At 36.6% G+C, this 18,276-nt stretch overlaps 1 protein-coding gene across 3 annotated transcripts; it reads left to right on the forward strand.

The window, feature by feature from the left end:
- Window positions 1-202: 202 nt before the first annotated feature.
- LOC121405852 lies at window positions 203-13,458 on the forward strand. Of its 3 annotated transcripts, XM_041596824.1 has the most exons (6): window positions 203-286; window positions 3,906-4,189; window positions 5,911-6,016; window positions 7,679-7,770; window positions 8,871-10,695; window positions 10,856-10,945. In XM_041596824.1, exons 2-5 carry the CDS (start codon window positions 4,049-4,051, stop codon window positions 10,692-10,694), a joined length of 2,163 nt encoding a protein of 720 aa, XP_041452758.1. In that variant the 5' UTR covers window positions 203-286; window positions 3,906-4,048; the 3' UTR covers window position 10,695; window positions 10,856-10,945. The 3 variants fall into 3 exon arrangements, with proteins under 3 accessions (XP_041452758.1, XP_041452761.1, XP_041452760.1); XM_041596827.1 differs by lacking the exon at window positions 8,871-10,695 and having other exon boundaries at window positions 10,856-13,458; XM_041596826.1 differs by lacking the exon at window positions 10,856-10,945 and having other exon boundaries at window positions 258-347; window positions 8,871-10,840.
- Window positions 13,459-18,276: the final 4,818 nt, after the last annotated feature.

Raw genomic sequence — 18,276 nt, forward strand, 5'->3', positions numbered from 1 at the left:
ATTGCTCACAGGCACTCGATCAGCATAACTTTCTTATTTTACATCCGATTTCGATGAAGTTTTCAGCGTTATTCATGTTTGATTTAAATCAACTTCTTTCTGGGGTGAACTTGACCTTAAATGTTGTTAATCATTATTATTATTAATATTTCGTTCGTTCGTTCGTTCATTCATTCATTCATTCATTCACATTTTAATCGCGTCGTCGAATTGTGGCGCTACGCTAGCATCCATTTCCGCAATCTCTGCCTTTCTGGATCGATGCAGGTAGAGTTTAACGTTACATGTAAGCAGTATTTTGTTAATTTTGTGAGATATTGTTAGCCATATAATCAGCGTGATTAACGGTCCGTAAAACTATAATGTATTATATTTCATTTGTTTCATTATCAATTCTATTTCTCCGTCTATTTTGCACTGTTTCTTGTGATAAACTTCGGTATTGTGAATCTCGCAAATCCCATAAATTCCATATTTCTGAAACCGGGATTTAGCTCGTGTGTGTTTCGAGTGATAGTATCACAGATTCGTGATATCGCAAATTCATATGTGTGCATTACAATTTTGTGCATGAGCAATATCGATGCCTTCTATTGTGTGTATGTATTCGGAATGAGACCTGTGCAGCATGCAGAGCCAACTAGAGCTGCCAACTGTAAATCTCTACTGTATGGCAGTGTATCCTATTGCCGGACACCTTTATTTCAGTGCTTTAAAAATGACAACTAGAGGAAATACAATGAAGAAAAATTATAGTTTTATACCTTGCTATTCCAAATATTCTGAAAATTATGAATATGATGAAATTATTTCATATTTTCCAACCGTTTTCTTTGCACCGCACTTGCCGCATACCCCTCCGCGAAAAACAATTATTTTCGTGCGTGACAAATTACATCATAATTCCGGACGCGCGACGGACGGGTAAAAATATTCTTGATTATAATGATGTAAGAAAGAGTTGGTGTGATTTTTTCATGATATATCATCTCATGAGTAAATTCTAAGTTTTTGTTTGCTTTCTTATATCGATTTTGAGCAGATCTTTGTAATAAATTGGTGTTTGCTAACTAATTTCATTTTAAATTTTTTTTTTGATTGCGTGTTCGATATGGCACTTTCCAGTATTAATGCTCGTTCATATCGTGACCCTCAGTCAAGTTCTATCGATGCGCAGACGATCGTTGACGGCTCTCTATCTACCTACCTCGCGCACGGACGGCCGGGGTACATACCTTGAGAACTAGCCGTCGACGATCTGATCGATGGAGCGGACGAGATTGAAATTCGGCGAATCAGGCCCGAAATTAGGTCCGTATTGCCATCAGAAAATAGACCGATTGGGATCAATTGTTAATGCAAAACTATGTTGTATGATATTTTAAGCATTTTCTGTCATTTTAGAGAAAAATAAGGTAAAAGTTGGATTTTTTCGCCTTGTTTTTGCAAACTTGTTCTTTGAATTGATCTGTGAAATCGAACTGCGGAAGTCTTACGGTACGAAATTGATTTCGTACGCAGTATACAATATGCGCGTCCGGAAATATGATAATGTCCGGTAATACAATACGTGACTATACTTGTTGTGTGTATTAAGTACCGGTACTGAAAAATGGAAAGAACACTGAAGGTTTCATGTAAATACTGATTATAATATAGACTTTGTTCCACTTCCAGAATATCTAGAATAGATGCTTGATTGATGAAGACTTGAAGTTGAACTAGGCCTAGTTTAGATCTAGACAGTAACAACAAAGTTAGAATACTTCAACACCAGTCCAGGGGCCCGTTTCTCAACACATGGACAAGTTAGTCATATCTTTATCCACCAACCATGGAGTTAGTTCCAATCTTACTAAACCTGCCTGTTTCTTGAGAGGCTTCCTACATGTCCTAACTAGAATAACTTGATATGGATACTAACAGTAAAAAGAGCAGACGAGACGTAGCCTTAGACTTAGTCACAAAATAGCATAATTTTCAAAAAGAAAAATTATGACAAAATTGCAAATATTGTGATAAATTGGGAAATAAATCTTTTCAAAATAATAGCACAGGAGGATTATGCATCATACATACTTAGACCATGAAGACTGGAGCATTCAATTGCAGAGAAAATTAAATAATGAATAATTCATTTCATGACTAAAAAATCACTTGTGGACGTTGAGATGGGTACCCCGGGATATCCAATTTTAATAGTTTACAAAAGTAAACCATAATGGTTTTATTTGTAAAATGATGACAATTATACGGTCTTACGATTCCAAACGTCATCAACATATAGTGTAACAAAACATTTTTAATCATTGACATCGAAACATACGGTATTTGACAAATTATATGCATTATTAAAGATACAATTTATCTTACTGTTAATAGGGGTCTGAAAACAACAAATACGAGATCAGTTATGGATGGCGTGACGTGGTAGAATCGTTATCGATTAAATTAATTTAACTATTTCAAATTGAATGGTTGCCAACAGTTTTTATAGTTTCTTTATAAAAATATTACAATTATCATTGAATGCATTAACCCACTTGTTTTGTGATTTAATTTCAACCTCTATGATTCATTACGTAAGATTATAATTTTCAAATTTCCAGGCACTTTCGTATGTCATAGTCTACCCACTCATTCAATGAACAAGGTTATGATATAACCTTGTTCTCAGTTATATCTCCATGTGTGGCAAAATAAGGGTGGCAATGTTTGGCTTATTTTCCCTTTTCCTTTGGGGCAAATGCTTGATTTTTTTACACTGACAGTTTTCATTACACCTATTATTCATACAACTTGGCTCTTATTTAAATTTGATTCTTTAAATCATTTTATTTCTTAATTAAAAATAGAGATCAAAAAATGAAAATTTTCTTGCCATATTACTTTCCACCAATAGAGGGCGTACACAAAAATATGCCCAAAATTCAAGTTTTTGAGCGCTCTGGTGAATACAAAAATTATTCCCAAGTTACTAATGAAAAATAAATTGCAACTGTATGGAAATTAGTAATTTTGGTCACAAAAGTGATATTTTAATAATTTTTTAAAGTCTGCTCTGTACAGCATTGGCATACCATAGTCCTACCTGTAGATTCTCCACAGGCAGGGTGGTAGCAGTGAACAAGTGAGTCTACCCACGTGATGCCACTACTTCATTAAGATTAAGAAAGGAGTTATGACAGGTTCGGAGGCGTCATAAATATTTAGTGAGGTTGTTGTACCCGATCTTGGTAAAGAGGGCTTCGTGAAACGGTTAGCGGACAAGTAGTGCACTATCTCCGATTTAGTCAAGAAGTTAGACTTATGACAGTGTTGAGAAACGGGCCCCAGGCTACATAGCCCCAGTCAGATTGCAATGGACACACTGAATGAATGGAACTCAGGAACTCGCCCACATGATACATCGAGGCATGGTCAAACTTGATCTAGCTAGATCAAAATAGGGTCTAGAAATAAAATAACAAAATTAATTTGTATGATGCCTTAGAAACTTAAAGCCTCATCAAACAAAGCCAAGGGACTTGTTGACATAAGATTTCTACTTGAACCAAGTACATGTAGTAGGATGGGGGTCGGGTGTCCGGACAGTTTATCTTTTTGAAGCCTTCTTTTTTGTCTTTGGATTATACTAAAATATGAATTCAATACTTGTAATCATCTTCTATTTTGTTCTTTATAATATTTCCTAACATTTTGTACGAGAAATTGATGAAACTTCACTTTTTTTCCAAATGACTTTCTAAAATTGATCGTCCGGACACACAACAACTGGGTATATCATGATCTGTTTCCGTCAATCCATCATTTAGTGTGCCTCTTTCTTTTTTTTTAAACAGGGTACAACCATCTTAACAATTTGTTAATAATAATATTATATATTATACATAAAATTTATACAGTTCAGATATTGCAGCTTGAGATCATCTCCAGCGTTCACTCAAAGCACAATGTATTTCATTGTGTGAGGAGGCCGTGGTCGGCTTCTGCTTTCCTGTGACAAGGGAGACCCTCCTTCATAATCTTGAATGCGTCTCTGGCTAGGATGGAAGGCACTTCAGATGCAGGGTCAAAGGTGAAAGATGAGAGGTCAGACGAAGATGAGGTCACTATAGTTGAGGATGCAGATGAAGCACAGGAGAATGGAGGTGGAAGGTCAAGCGAGGGCACTTCAGCTAAGAAGAAGGTATGTTTCTCTTCTCACTGCAGTTCTTCCCATCCCTCCCCTTTTCCCAATAGCAGAATCCCCAAGGGTGAATAGTTTTGTTCAATGTATCAACTACTAGTATCTTATGGATTTGAGAAGTGGAGGTTAAGATGAGGGTGCTTTAAGGCCGGGTTGCACCAAAGTCAAATCCCCCCCAAGATTCTGTCCATATTCGCCCTGATTCAGATGGTTTTGGTTGATTCAAATGTTCCTGAATTCCCCCTGAATACAGAATACTCCTGAAACCACCCGAGTATGTGTATTTAGATGAATTTGCAGCTGATTTGGTTCCAGTGTATCCCTGGCTTTAGCGAAGATGAAGGTACATCCTCCTTTTTGCTGCAGATCCCTCACCCCAAATCTGCAACACGTTCCAAATCACTTTGATCATTGTTTATTAGCAAATGTGTAATGCCACTATTGATTATTTTTTTATGCAGGATGCTGTATATGTATATATACTGGGAAGGGAGCTAAATATGATTTTTATGCAAATGTTTATTCACTTTATTTGAGCGTGACAATGGGTGATTTCAAGTTTGGTATTCGGAGTTGGTGTTGAAAGCGCAATTTGGATTGCGTTTCCTATCTCCAAAACCTATTCTATTTCTAAGTTCACAAAATGATAAAGAAAGAAATTTTAAAAGCTCAACACTAATAGTTAGTGACTTTTCAGGACAAATTTTGTTTTAAGTTTGGTGCTATGCTCATGTAAAAATTGACAAAACGCCAACACCAAAAAGGTCAACATTGAACTTGAAATCACCATGAAGATTCTATGACTGAAGTCCCAACAGGCAACAAATTTATTCAAGCAGCTGTTCATTTCTAAAGAATCACAAAAGAAAGAACAGCAATAAGGACTTTTTGATGTGTCTGCCTTCGAAGCCGCTAGTTTCAGTGTAGAAATCCGAGGGGTGAAATTTTACAAATATCCATTTCAATATCAATTTTCCATCTTTCATATTATTAAACAAACTGAAATTTGAATGCATGACAAAAAATCAATAACCAAGCACTATTACGACAAGATATTTGCCAAGATTTTAATTATACAATCTACCTTTAATTGGTGAAAAAAGAAAGAATTTGACCTTTATTGAAACTAGATTTTAACACTTTTCCGATTGTTTGCGGCGAATGAAAATTTCAAATGTGGTCGGTGGAATATTGTTGTTCATTACTGTATATGCCAGATGAGTGCCCGCACATGCCCAGACAAGCAAATTTCAGGACATATTGCATAGTTTATTTTCGCATGCCTCCAAATTATGTACTACACATATATAACCAGATCAAGATGCGGCGATAAGCATTTATCACAAAAGCATATTTCCCTTTATGTATGACCTATAGCTGCGGAGTCATGCAGGAATCATTTGTCTACGCAATTGCAAGAGATGTTGAGCAAAGTGCATGCCAGACATACTTTCTGCTGGCGGCTTTTAACCTTGTTCAAAGAAATTTTATTTGCTGTTACTCCATCTCATTTGAAACCTCCTTGAAATCACCTAATAAATTTTGAATATCTGAATATCTGGACTAGAGTTTCAATATCTTTGAGTAGAACATGCAGACATATGTAGATGTATTGTACATTCAATGAATCCATTATGCTTTAATACAATTAGATAATCACTTTGATCATTGTAGTATTTTTAAGTGTGTAATGCCAGTGTTTATGCATTTTTTTAATGTAGGATGCTGTTGACCAGGAGAGGAGCCAGAGTTCTAATGTCTTTGAGTACAATATGCAGTCTGTCCTACATGTAGATGAAGATATGTCTCCAATAGAATCCAGACAAGGTATTTTTAAAAAAAATACAAAAGTCTGTTCATAGATATTATTTAGATTAATGTTAAATATATGATTTGAATGAGAAGAGAAAAAAGTTATTGTGAAATGGAATATGCTTGAACATTTGTTTGTACAGTGCGTCCCACAAAAAAACTAAACTGAGACTTATATAATAGACAAATGATCTACCAATGTAAAGCTTTAACCTCTTCTTTCATCTGAAATTACTTGAATTATTTCTCATTCACGCATGAGTGAGTAAAAACAATTTGAAGAGGGGATACCAAAAAGTCATTTGGTGGGCTGTATCTGGGTTTCAAAAAGAAAACCATATTTTAAAAAAGTTCAATATCTTATCTTTAATTTGATACCTCAATTACAGAAAATGGTCAAGAAATAACAAAGTTCTGGTTATTTGAAATAAGGCTTGAATTTCATAAAATGAAGAGGTTTTACAAGCTAGCGTTCAAACTCACTGGACACTCCGTTTTGTTTACAATCAGCCATGCATTAACTATTTTGTTAACCATGCGATAGCTTCTGTTGGAAACCGGTGAAACACGTTTATTTAATGAAATTATGGAACAAGCATTGTTTCGAGGGAACATAACATCTTGATCATTTTTGTGATTAAGGTATCAAATAAAAGAGCAGATATTGATTTTTTTAGGCATGTGATTTTCTTTTTAAAATTCAGATACCCCTCGCCAAATGAGTTTTTGGCATCCTTTCTTCAAATTAGTTTTGCTCACTCATGCGTAAATGAAGAATAATCTAAGTAATATCAGATGAAAGAGGAGATTCTAAGCTTTACATTGGTAGGTCATTTGTCAATTGTATTTGTGATTAAGTTATGATAAATCTAGTTAAATCATAGCTTAATCTCGGATTCGTTTTTTTTCTAAAATGCACTGTATAATTCATGTTAACTATTTTACTTCTGTAAGTATGCAAGTTTTCTTTTACTGTAAATGAAATTTCCCATTGGGGCAAAATTATAGAAAAAATGTTTAATCCATGGTTGAATTTAATATCAAGCGATTTTTTACAAAGAAATATCAAAGATGATATGACACCATTTGAACTGGGAACATTCTTCAATTGGGAATTTGCTGAATTCTTTCAATTTTGCAAATTATTTCCATTTTCTTGTTAGTCATTTAAGCTCATAGGTATTCATAAGTTAGAAAAACATTGCCAAATTGTATGGTAAATTGATGGTTGAATTTAATATTAAGCGATTTTTTACAAAGAAATATCAAAGATGATATGACGTCATTTGAACTGGGAACATTCTTCAATTGGGAATTTGCTGAATTCTTTCAATTTTGCAAATTATTTCCATTTTCTTGTTAGTCATTTAAGCTCATAGGTATTCATAAGTTAGAAAAAAAATTGCCGAATTGTATGGTAAATTGATTTGGACAGATCCATTGTGTTGCCAATTTGAGGGACTTTAGTGATTATTTTCCTTTAAAATTGTTTTAGATTTAGAATAAAAAACTGAAGAAATTAGAATGGGTGCTTTGCTAGTAAGCCTTTCCCTATTTTTTTTGTGTAAGTGTTTTTGACAGGTGATTGGTATCATCATATTCAGGTCTCTATATTAAAGGTTATTTCCCCTTGAATTTTGTTTCCGTGATTTTTTTTTTCTTCTTTGTTTCAACCAGATTCTCATGGTACCAATGTAGACTCAGATTTCCAGGCATCCATGGACCAGGGCCTGGACCAAGGGGGATGGTCCTGGAACAAGGAATCAGAGGTGAGATGAGATAGGGGTTTATAAGCAGGGGGTGTCTCACAAAGATTTAAGTATGAGTTAAGTATTTAAGTATTACTTACCGGCGTGCCTAGTTCATGCATTATAAATGGCATGGCGGCATTGGTCCGACGCGCAATACTTCGTATTGATCAGTAAGTTCGTGCGTTGCATATTACGACTCTAAGTCATACTTAAATCTTTGTGAACTACCCCCCATATCTCACATAGCAATATGACGAGAAAGGCAATCTTTTTTTCTGAATTTGACATTTATTTTTTTAATTTTGTCTTTCACAAAAGTTGGAAGAAATTTCACTCAAATGTGAGTTTTTTTTTCTCCTCTGAATAGAATATTTTTAGTATTGTAGTATAATAGTAATCAAAATTTACAGTGGAAATTGATGTTACAATATTTTGTTGACATATGATGGCGATGGTTGTTATTAAGTTACATAGTATGTAATTGTTTTTTTTTTACTTCTTTTGTAATATTCTTCATTTGTTGATATCATTTGTGTGCTTTTACGTTTTGTGAATCATTTGCCAATTTCAGCTGTTAAAAGCTGCAATCATATGCTTAATAAATCTTGAATCTTGCATTTATCCTATTTAACATAGCAAGTTTGGATGATGATTGGTTAATGATTTATTGTCACATGAACTCAGACAGAATGAATGCTAACTTTCATGATTTTATGAACTTTTCTTATAGCATGAATCACATTTTTGAAAACAATTGGTTTGAAATCAACCTTTTTATGTTATACAGCACCACCTCCCTTGTATATTCTTCCCCATGTCTATTCTGTCACGAATATAAACTTACTGACATTTATTCAGAATTCATATATGAATATTGATAAAAAACAGTAGGGATTCATAAATGAGAATTATGAGTGTCTTCATATTTTTCCCCATTTTCCCCTCAATAATTCTGTATTTATAACAATATCTCCATTTACTCTGCAATAGTGAAATATTTTGTAAATGTCCTCACCTGATCTCAACATTTAGAAAGCATTTCATTAGCTTGGGTATTAAAGTGGTCTTTTTGCAGCAGTGAGAGTGATGCTCTTCAATATATATCCTTTCTTCCAAAGATCATCCAACCAGATATGAGTGGCACCCCCCGTAGCTTCTTTTTCGAGTGTGAAATCTGTCACAAACGGCTGTCCTGTAAGTCTAACCTTGGTCGCCATATGAAGGAGCAGCACAGCACCGTGAAGCATGCCTACTCTTGCCTCCAGTGCTTGGCGGAGTTCAGACGAAGGTGCGACCTGAAGGCTCATTATGTGAAGCGCCACCCGGACGATCTCTATGAGGCCGACACTATCCCCTACCAAGCCTCCAGATTTGCTGCTGCCTTTACAGATCAGCAGTCTCCTGCAGACTTCCAGGAAATGATCCAAGTACAAAGACAGGAACAACAGAACTTGCAGTCATCCATGATTGTTGTGACACCGAATGTCAATCCTTTTGACCATCATGCTTCAATAACCAGTCAAGATAGCCTAAGCCCTCATACTTTCACACAGGATATAGGCCCACCAAACTCAGAAACAGACTTCTTGTACCAAGGCACGCGAAGAAGTCAAGCTTGTTTGGACAGTGGAGCGGTCCAGAGAACTTCTGATCCTGTAGGAATAGACAATGCTAAGGCTAGACTTGGAAGAAGTGTGACTCAGGGTCAGAGGAACAGTGGCTTTTCTATTTCCAATAGCCCAGTCAACCAAATGGCTACCTCTGTCATCTCTGACAGACCATCACCAAGACAAATTGGTGGCAAAAATACTGAAAGTGGTGCAGGACATTTGCAAGTGCCACCTGGTAAAAGACATCGCTCTGACAACACTCAAAGTGCAGTTCAATCTGAGACTGATGTCCAAATTGTCAATGTGGTTGGTGCAGGTGACCTAGAAGGTAGACATGGCCATAATACAGGCAATGATCGTGAGGGTAAAAGGAATAACACTGGTCAAGGAGCACTATTAGAGATACTGGAGAGCAGGTTTCCACATGACATGCCACAGTATCCAGAACCTGTTGATCAACCTAGAACATCAAATAACAAAGCACAAAACAAACAGAATACACCCATGATGCTTAATACTGTTAATGAGAATTTAAGCATAGGTACACATAATGAAGGAGATGATAGTGTGAATGATATACGTTCTGAGAATCAGAATAGAAAATGCTCTCTTAGAAAAAATGATATTCCCTCTACCCTGAAGAAGAAACATGGCAAGAGATTAAAAAGAGGTCGATACCAAATTGATGTTGATGATCAGCAATGTAGAATGCTACTGGGTACCATATCCAAGTCAAGAACTTTACGCAAGAAGAGGAATTTGTATGTCATATGTAAGCAATATGTGGCTGCTTATGAGAAAAGAAAGCACAATGCATCAGAAGAGAGTTGTACTTCAATGCAGACTCCTGCAGCTGTGCATACAACGTTGAAGACACAAGGAGCGAATTCTGCAGTTCTTGGAAGTCCCTCAAATTTGTCTTCTGATGGTCAGTTTAATGTCTCTCAGGTACGGCAGACCACCAGTACTAGAGGAACTGCAATGGATACTACTAACAAAAACGCTGCAGATGAAAGCAAACAGGAAACCTGTGCAACACAAACTGACCTGTCATTGGACAATGATCAGAGAGAATGGACGGATACAACTCTTCGTGAGACGAAAAGGCAACAGAGAGTCGCAGGGCGCTGCCCTGAAACTGCCTCTTCTTCAGAAACTTCACTTCCTGTCTTGCTGGACTATTTTGGTCCTAGGCTGACTGAATATGAGGAACGTTCTATCGTTGAAGACTTTGGAGCAGATGGAATGCTGACCCAGCGTACAACTACAGAAAGAAAGTACAAACTAGAGCCAGGGGAAGGAAGGTCTATTGTCAAAACTGAAATAGGATAAGGTACATGTACTTTGCTGCAAAGTGTAAGGTGAAGCGTAGCCACATTCTTAGGAAATATACCAACATGTGAATCCTTTGAGCTTTTGTTTGCATTGACTCAAACTAAAACCAGACTAAGCAACGTTCTCATACAAACATTTTTCTTCTTCTCTGTTTCAAGGTTCCACATGGCTCAAGAGAGATTGTGCCAGCATCGAAAGGATCGGCCAAGGTGCGCAGGTTCCAATGTGGCATCTGCGGGACCAACTTCACTCTCCTCAAGAACGCCAAGAGACACTATCGATGTCAGCACCTGAATTACTTCTACTGGTGCAAGTATTGTCCCAGGGGAAAGGAGACGAGGAGGTACACACGAAGAGAATTCCTTGAGGACCATTTCCTTTCGTATCATCCAGATATTATGTGCGAAGTTGAGGAAGTGGGTAAATCTTGTCCCACTGATGAATATAATATTATATGTGTAGACATCTATGAAGATGAGGTTGAAGAAGATGATGTAGGTGTTGATGTAGTCACGACAACCGATACTATACCCCAAGGAACATCGACACTTGAACAAGCTTCTTCTAGAGGGATATTTGAAGGTTCGGTTCTCCTACATAATACAGAGCAGAGAGATAATGTGAGATCCGAGACAAATATTAGAGGCAACTATATAAATCTTGCCGATTACCATGGCTTCGCGAATGATTCGCATCATTCAAATGGTTCGGGGGCAGTTGCGGGTTCTTCTCAGAAGCGAATGCAACGGACGTCCCCGGTGAACCAACAGAGTAACAAAGTAAGGAGGGTTGAGAATGAGAGAATTATCAACATGGATTGTGATATGCCATATGCTGAAGGAATGCTTCATGAGCGAGATGTTTCACAAGGAGCCAATAGGTGGGTGTCTCCCGTTGGTCAGAGTCACCAGTCTCAGGTGAATTTAAGCGTTCCAAATCAAAGTGCCTCAACTAGTTCAAGGAGTCTCGGTCCGTTTCCCAGGCAAGACGGATCTTATGTTAGCCATCCAATGCTCCATGCTCAATCTGCAAACACTCATGATTGCCTCGTCATTGGCAGTGCAATCACACCCCTGGAAAAAGACACTATGACACCTTCCCCTCCATCAGTCCGACCTTCTAGCAAGCATACATCTCCTCAAATAGCCAGTTCCAGTACACGGCCACCTTCAGGCCAGTCAGTAATGCAGAACATGCACCAACCAAAGAGAAAAAACCACTTCTTGCCTAATCAACGCCAGCTTATCAGTCTAGGACCTGAAGCAGGAAGGAGCATGAATGAAGATGGGAATGTTGTAATATCGAGTAGTGATGCATCTTGCCGCAAGCAGCCGAGAGAGGCATCACAACGACAGCAACGCTCCAAGGAAGTTGTTGTCATCGAAGGAGATGCCCCTGCCACAACTGTTCTCTCCTGCAAAGAAATCTTTGAGAAATACCATGATAGCATCGGCAAGTACAGCAAGGAGATCGATTTCAAGTATGACTCGAGCGGGCGAGTGGTGAGACGAAAAGTTATCAAACACACGTTTGTTTTTAGCAACTCACAGATGCCAGTATCACTGGCAGAATCAAAAGAAACTCAGGCGGGAGATAGAAGTGCCTCTAGGTAAGGAGATGGAAGCTAAGAGGTGGAAGAAAATGAAATTTTGCCAGTTATGCTTGATGTGATTACAATTATGAATTTACAATTGCTATTTACAATTTTGTATCATCAGGACAACAAACCATTTACAGATTTGTGCCTCTGATATAAAAGGGAAACCGAACAGGAGAATTAGGGATTGGATTACAGGGTGCTAAACAAGTTCACCAAGTGCTTGCTTGCTTAGTGGAACTCTCAAAGGACAATGAAATTTTAAATGTAGGCCTCTCTCAATTGATTGAAATTAGTTCGTTCTAATGTGTATAGATGTCTTTAATACAGCAGAGGCAGTAGCTTGGCAGTCCTACTGAATATTCGCGTCTTTTATAGCATTTTTTTATGGGGCAATGACAGACAGATCTAGTTTATACTTTGATTGATTGCTACTATGTTCAATGCTATTCCATCTGGTGCTAATTTGATCTTGTTGCATATGGTTTAATTCTATTTTGTCTGTAAAACTTTTTGCCCACAAATATAACTTTAAATTCATTGGAATCACCACAATGCAAATTCAACAAGTGACTACTAAATTCTTGAAAACCCAAAGGTTTTATTTTAAGAGATTATTTGGTTTCAGAAAGCAATTGCTTTAAAATCTTTATTTTCCTTCATTTGCATTTCTAGTTTATGTACCAGACAGTGTTTCCCCACTTCATCTTCATGTATTGCAAACTTAGTTGATCAAAGACTACAACACAATTTTCTCTTTGTAATTGTAGATAAACTCGATACCAAATTATTGCTAAGCAACTTTGGGAGAATTAAATGTGTAAATTTGACTGTATGATCATGAGATGCATCAAATGATTAAGTTTGGACAAAAGCCAGATAGATAGGACAAATTGTTTTACCCATAATGGTGTAAGACAAAAATCAACTGATATCGGATCAAGAGACTCAACCTGGGACACATCGTCCCGATGCATGACTTTGCCATGCAGTGGTAACTTCCATAGAATCCTTGATTCTGATTGGCTCTTGATCAGCGTTACCATGGTACATGTATTTACCATTGGATGGCTTAAGTGACCATAGTAGGAACTTTTATGAAAGGGAGCTCTGGAGTATTAGAGCTTGGTAAAAGGAAGCAACCAACAAATATGTTATTTTCTGTAAAGTAGCAAAATAAGTCTCATTTGCACAGATGTCAATGCAGTAGCATGATTGTTAACCACTTGTATGGTATCCCATAGCAAGATTGTTTTTTTATAATTTTTGTCCCTGGAAAATGAAATGAAAATTTGTGAAAGAAGAGAACATTAACAACTCATATTTTTTATTGATATTAGATGTTACGACATGGCTTTATATTATCAGAATATATGTACATGTACAAGTAGTTATAGAGTGCGTCCCAGAAAAAATGGAAATCGGGATTCTCATGTCTTTTTTTCTTCAAAGACAAATGAATTATGATATTTACATCATCATGCAATTCAATTATTCCTGTGTATGTTGAATTGATGATACCTAATATGAGACTAACATTTCAAGCATTAATGAGAAAGAGGAGTTTGAAAACTTAATGTCAAAATCAGGAAGTGCAGTAAAATTGGTCAAGACTCGATCGTGATACGGCGACCTTACTTATTCAACGATTGACACAGCATTTCTTTTGTATTTAACTATCTCTCACTGATCCTTGACATGAGAGGTGATTCAGATTCACACATGAGTTTCTGCACAAATTGCTTAGCTGTTGTTCTCAAATGATGAGATTCCACTCTTGTCAGAGGTATCAAATCTATGGTAACAACATACCGTGGAGCGTTGTGGCCCAGTTGATTAGTCTTCGGGCTTTGAAACAGAGGGTCGTGGGTTCGAATCCCAGCCATGGCGTAATTTCCTTCAGCAAGAAACTGATCCACAATGTGCTGCACTCAACCCAGGTGGGGTAAATGGGTACCGGTAGGAAATAATTCCTTGAAAAGCTGTGTGCGCTATGAACGCCTAGCTTAGCCGGGTAATATAGGAGCGCCTTGAGCACCTAACAAGGTGGATATGTGCGCAATAAAAATACCCTATATTATTATTATTATTTTGGAATTGTGAAATCTATCTCTGAACGGGTTTCCTTTTTTGTGGGATGCTCTGTATATCATGGTGATGGAATTTGTGAAATCTATCTCTGAACAGGTTTCCTTTTTTGTGGGATGCTCTGTATATCATGGTGATGAAAGGGCTGTGCAACTTAACATTTTCCGATAAAAGGCATTGTGTTATATTGTTTCATACCATGCTTTACCATCCCGTACAGCATTGATGAATAATGTTGCCTACCAAATTGATTCGCATTTAATGTCATAAAAGATAAGTTCTCAACTCAGTTCTGTTCAGTCCTATACACAAAGGACATTTTGTGTGTCAGTCTTTTAAATTGTGGAGCAAATTGCTATGTGATGCCAGGAAAACTATTCCCTGCAGCATGTAAATGTCATTTATGACTATTGGAATGTTCCAGTATTCTAAGTATTTCAGTATTGTGAATATTGTCGTAATTTTTGTCCTTAAAACGAGGCATTATATGGTGTACTTATTTGCATTTGAGCAGGCGTGCTTCTTAAATGAGATATGTGTAAAATACTGCACAGTTTTATGTGCATGCAATGTGCCTTAAATGTATGATTTCAGTTTTTGCAACTGAGGATGATTTGTTACAATCATATGTATTGCAATTTGGGTTTGCAGGGCATCTAAAAGAAATATTTTTTTCATAATTAGTATCATAATTATTCAAGATTTCCTTAGCCAATTTTGTGCAATGTATGGATACTTGTAATGTCCAGGGAGTGTACACAGCCCATTACAAGGTAGTGTGACTTTGAAGCAGTGCCAATGTGCATAAACTTCATGTATTTTTAATGCAAAATATCCAATACCATGGGCCTCAGAACTGGAGGGAGGGGGCTTTAGACTTCCCCTTTTTCAGTATGCACAAAAATTTGAAAATAACTAAGCCCCACCATCTGCCCCCTTCAAATTTGTTGTGCGACCACCGAATACTGTGATACATTTAACATTGCAACTGTGATTTGCCTGATTTTAAGTCATACTTAATTTTTTGTTATCCCCCCCTCCCATTATGAGTCAAACAAGTGGAGAATAATCTAAATTTTGCAACTATGTAAGCATATTTAAGGAAGCACATAAAGAAGAAATAGAACAATGGAAACATTGCATCACATATGAAATACAGTAATTTCTGCTAAGTCCACCTTCTATTATAGGTAAAATAATTGCCCAAGTCAAATCAGTTTTACATTATTTACCTAGTGTAAAATGAATTGAATTCCTCTATGTTACAAAACATCTGTGGTTTCAAGAGATATGACTTACATAGATTTCTTATACTTTTATTGCTTGTGGAACTTTTCGGGGGGGGGGGGACAAGTCCAGTCCCCCCCACATACAAATATGTATACTGTATGTCAGTGCCACCATTCCAATTTATTTTTAGATTATTTGATTGCGTATGTCCTAAAACAGCTTGTGGTTAAAGAGATGGAACTTGTGGCAGACTTGGTATGTATCATGCCTAGTCCAAATCTTGAAAACAAGCATGACTGTTGTGTGATGAAATGGAATAAAATTACCTTTTTGGTTGATACAAACCCTGAAACTCTCTAAGGGCCCATTGTATAAAACTTGTTATAATAACAAATTTGGAATGACGGTTTAAATCTATTGAAATCATTCAATGCGATTGGTGGATACTGGAGTTGATAGAGAAACTGTGAATTTGTTATTAAAACAAGTCTTTATGACACAGGATGTTCTTTTTATTGTTGTCTATGGCCCGTATTCTGAAGTCGGGTGTAATTTAAACTCTGGTTTTAAGTTGTGATTTAACTATGGAAAGCCAGTTGTTACATAAATCTCTAACAGTAGAGGTTTAGTGTGTATCAGCTCATATGACTCCCAAAACATTGATTAACTGCCTGGGAAGGACAAGTATGACGATTGTCTCCACCAGCACAGTTAACATGAGAAGCATTCACTGTAAACAAAATTTTGAAAATGTTTGGCTTCCCATAATCTTAGCACAGACTTAGACCATGGTCTAAGTTAAACCTGACTTCAGAATACGGGCCTATGAATTTAAGATAGATAATTGCCTTTTTCTTTTGTTATATTTATGTCTAATTACATGTATGTGTAATTTATATTATTGGACAATGCAGAGCATGCTTTATTTTTACAGTCACTTGTCTATGAACAAGTTTTCCTCCTATGAAAAATTAAAAAATATAACTGTATAAAATGTCTTGTGTTGTTTCTTATGAGGTGGAATATAATGTGATTGCCTTTAGATAAGATACAGTCAACCCTGTCTAAGCAGCCGGTGACACCACATTTATTATATTATGTTGTAATTTTACTACACTGCAAAAACTCTGGTGTTGACTTAACACCAGCCCGGAATCTATATATGTCCACACCAGAGAAGTATGGAAACAACACCAGTTTGGAATCAAATTGATGCTGTTTTAATACTACATGCAATTGGTGTTGTACAAACACCTATCTGGTGTTAGACCAAAGCGAAACTGGAGTTGTTTAACACTTCTCTCGTGTGGACATATATAGATTCTGGGCTGGTGTTAAATCAACACCAGAGTTTTTGCAGTGTAGTGATAGATCAATCTTGGCTGTAGCAAGTCAGATTAAACTTCTCGTTTCAAGAAGCAGATTAGCAATCAATCGCAAATTTGCAATTAACTTTCAGAACTTATCGATGTAGGGACCGAAAATAGACTTGCAATTGATCGCATGTTTCTTGCAACGCCCCATTATACAGGCTTGACTCTGTATCAGTCCATGTTTGATTTTCGTGTGTCATAAAGCAATCTATGATATATGATTTTGAGAAAATGGAAGGGGGGGGGGGTATGCTGCTTGTTGGTGATGACCCTCCTTTCACTTTTTGAATAATGGTCCTTGTTATCAATCCCAACAATCCTTGTGCCTTATTAAAGGGGTACTCCAGGCTGAAAATAATCACATCTGAATAAATAAAGTAAAATTCACCAAGCAAAATGCTGAAAATTTTAATAAAGTTTGTTAGCTAGTAACAAATTTATTGAATTTTGAAGCAATGTTTTGTGTAAACTCATGTTATTTTCAACCTTGAGTATGCTCCTTTAAAAGCCTGACTCCCTGCTAAAACAATTACTATTCAAAGTTGATATTGTCAAGAATCATAAGATTTTATTCTTCCCAAGAGGGGGGGGGGGTAAAAATAATTCAGATGTGGAAGCAATGAAGAAGATGAAAGAAGAAAAATATAGGAGAGAAGGAGAATTTAAAAGAGAAAAATTGGGGAGGAGAATGGAAAAAATGCCAAGAAAAGAACGAGTAGATAAGATAAAGAAGGCAGGGAAAGAAAAGGTTGCATTAATTGAGGTATTTGGGTAATTCAAAAGAAAAACATGGGGGATATGCCAGATTATTGTAAGATGATTAAAACATGTGGTTAAAAATGAGTAAAACAAAGCATATTATAACCTATGACAAGACGGGGGAGGGTGGCGTAGAGTTACAAGAGTTTAATGTCCATTTTATTTATATGATATAATGACAAATAGATGAATCAGGAAGCTCCTGAAACAAAATAGTTTAAAACTTCATCTGAAAAATATTTAAAAAATAGCTGCTGAAAATAATCTGAAAAAAAACACACACACAAAATAGCTGAAATACCATCTTAAAAAAAGAACTCTCACACCCCTGTTATATGACGGTACATACAGCTATGTTGTTGGGTTTCTATTATTATTAACGATAAAAGAGAAAACACCAGGGGGGGGGGCAGGAAAGACAGAAAAATTCGGGAGAAGAAGAAAAAGAATACAGTCATTTTTCTGAGGAAACTATTGAGAAAAAGTTTAGGGAATTCTTTTAGCGCCATCTCTTGTTCATCAATGATAAAGA

This window comes from Lytechinus variegatus, chromosome 19, assembly GCF_018143015.1.
Source record: "Lytechinus variegatus isolate NC3 chromosome 19, Lvar_3.0, whole genome shotgun sequence".
NCBI classification, from domain to species: Eukaryota; Metazoa; Echinodermata; class Echinoidea; order Temnopleuroida; family Toxopneustidae; genus Lytechinus; species Lytechinus variegatus.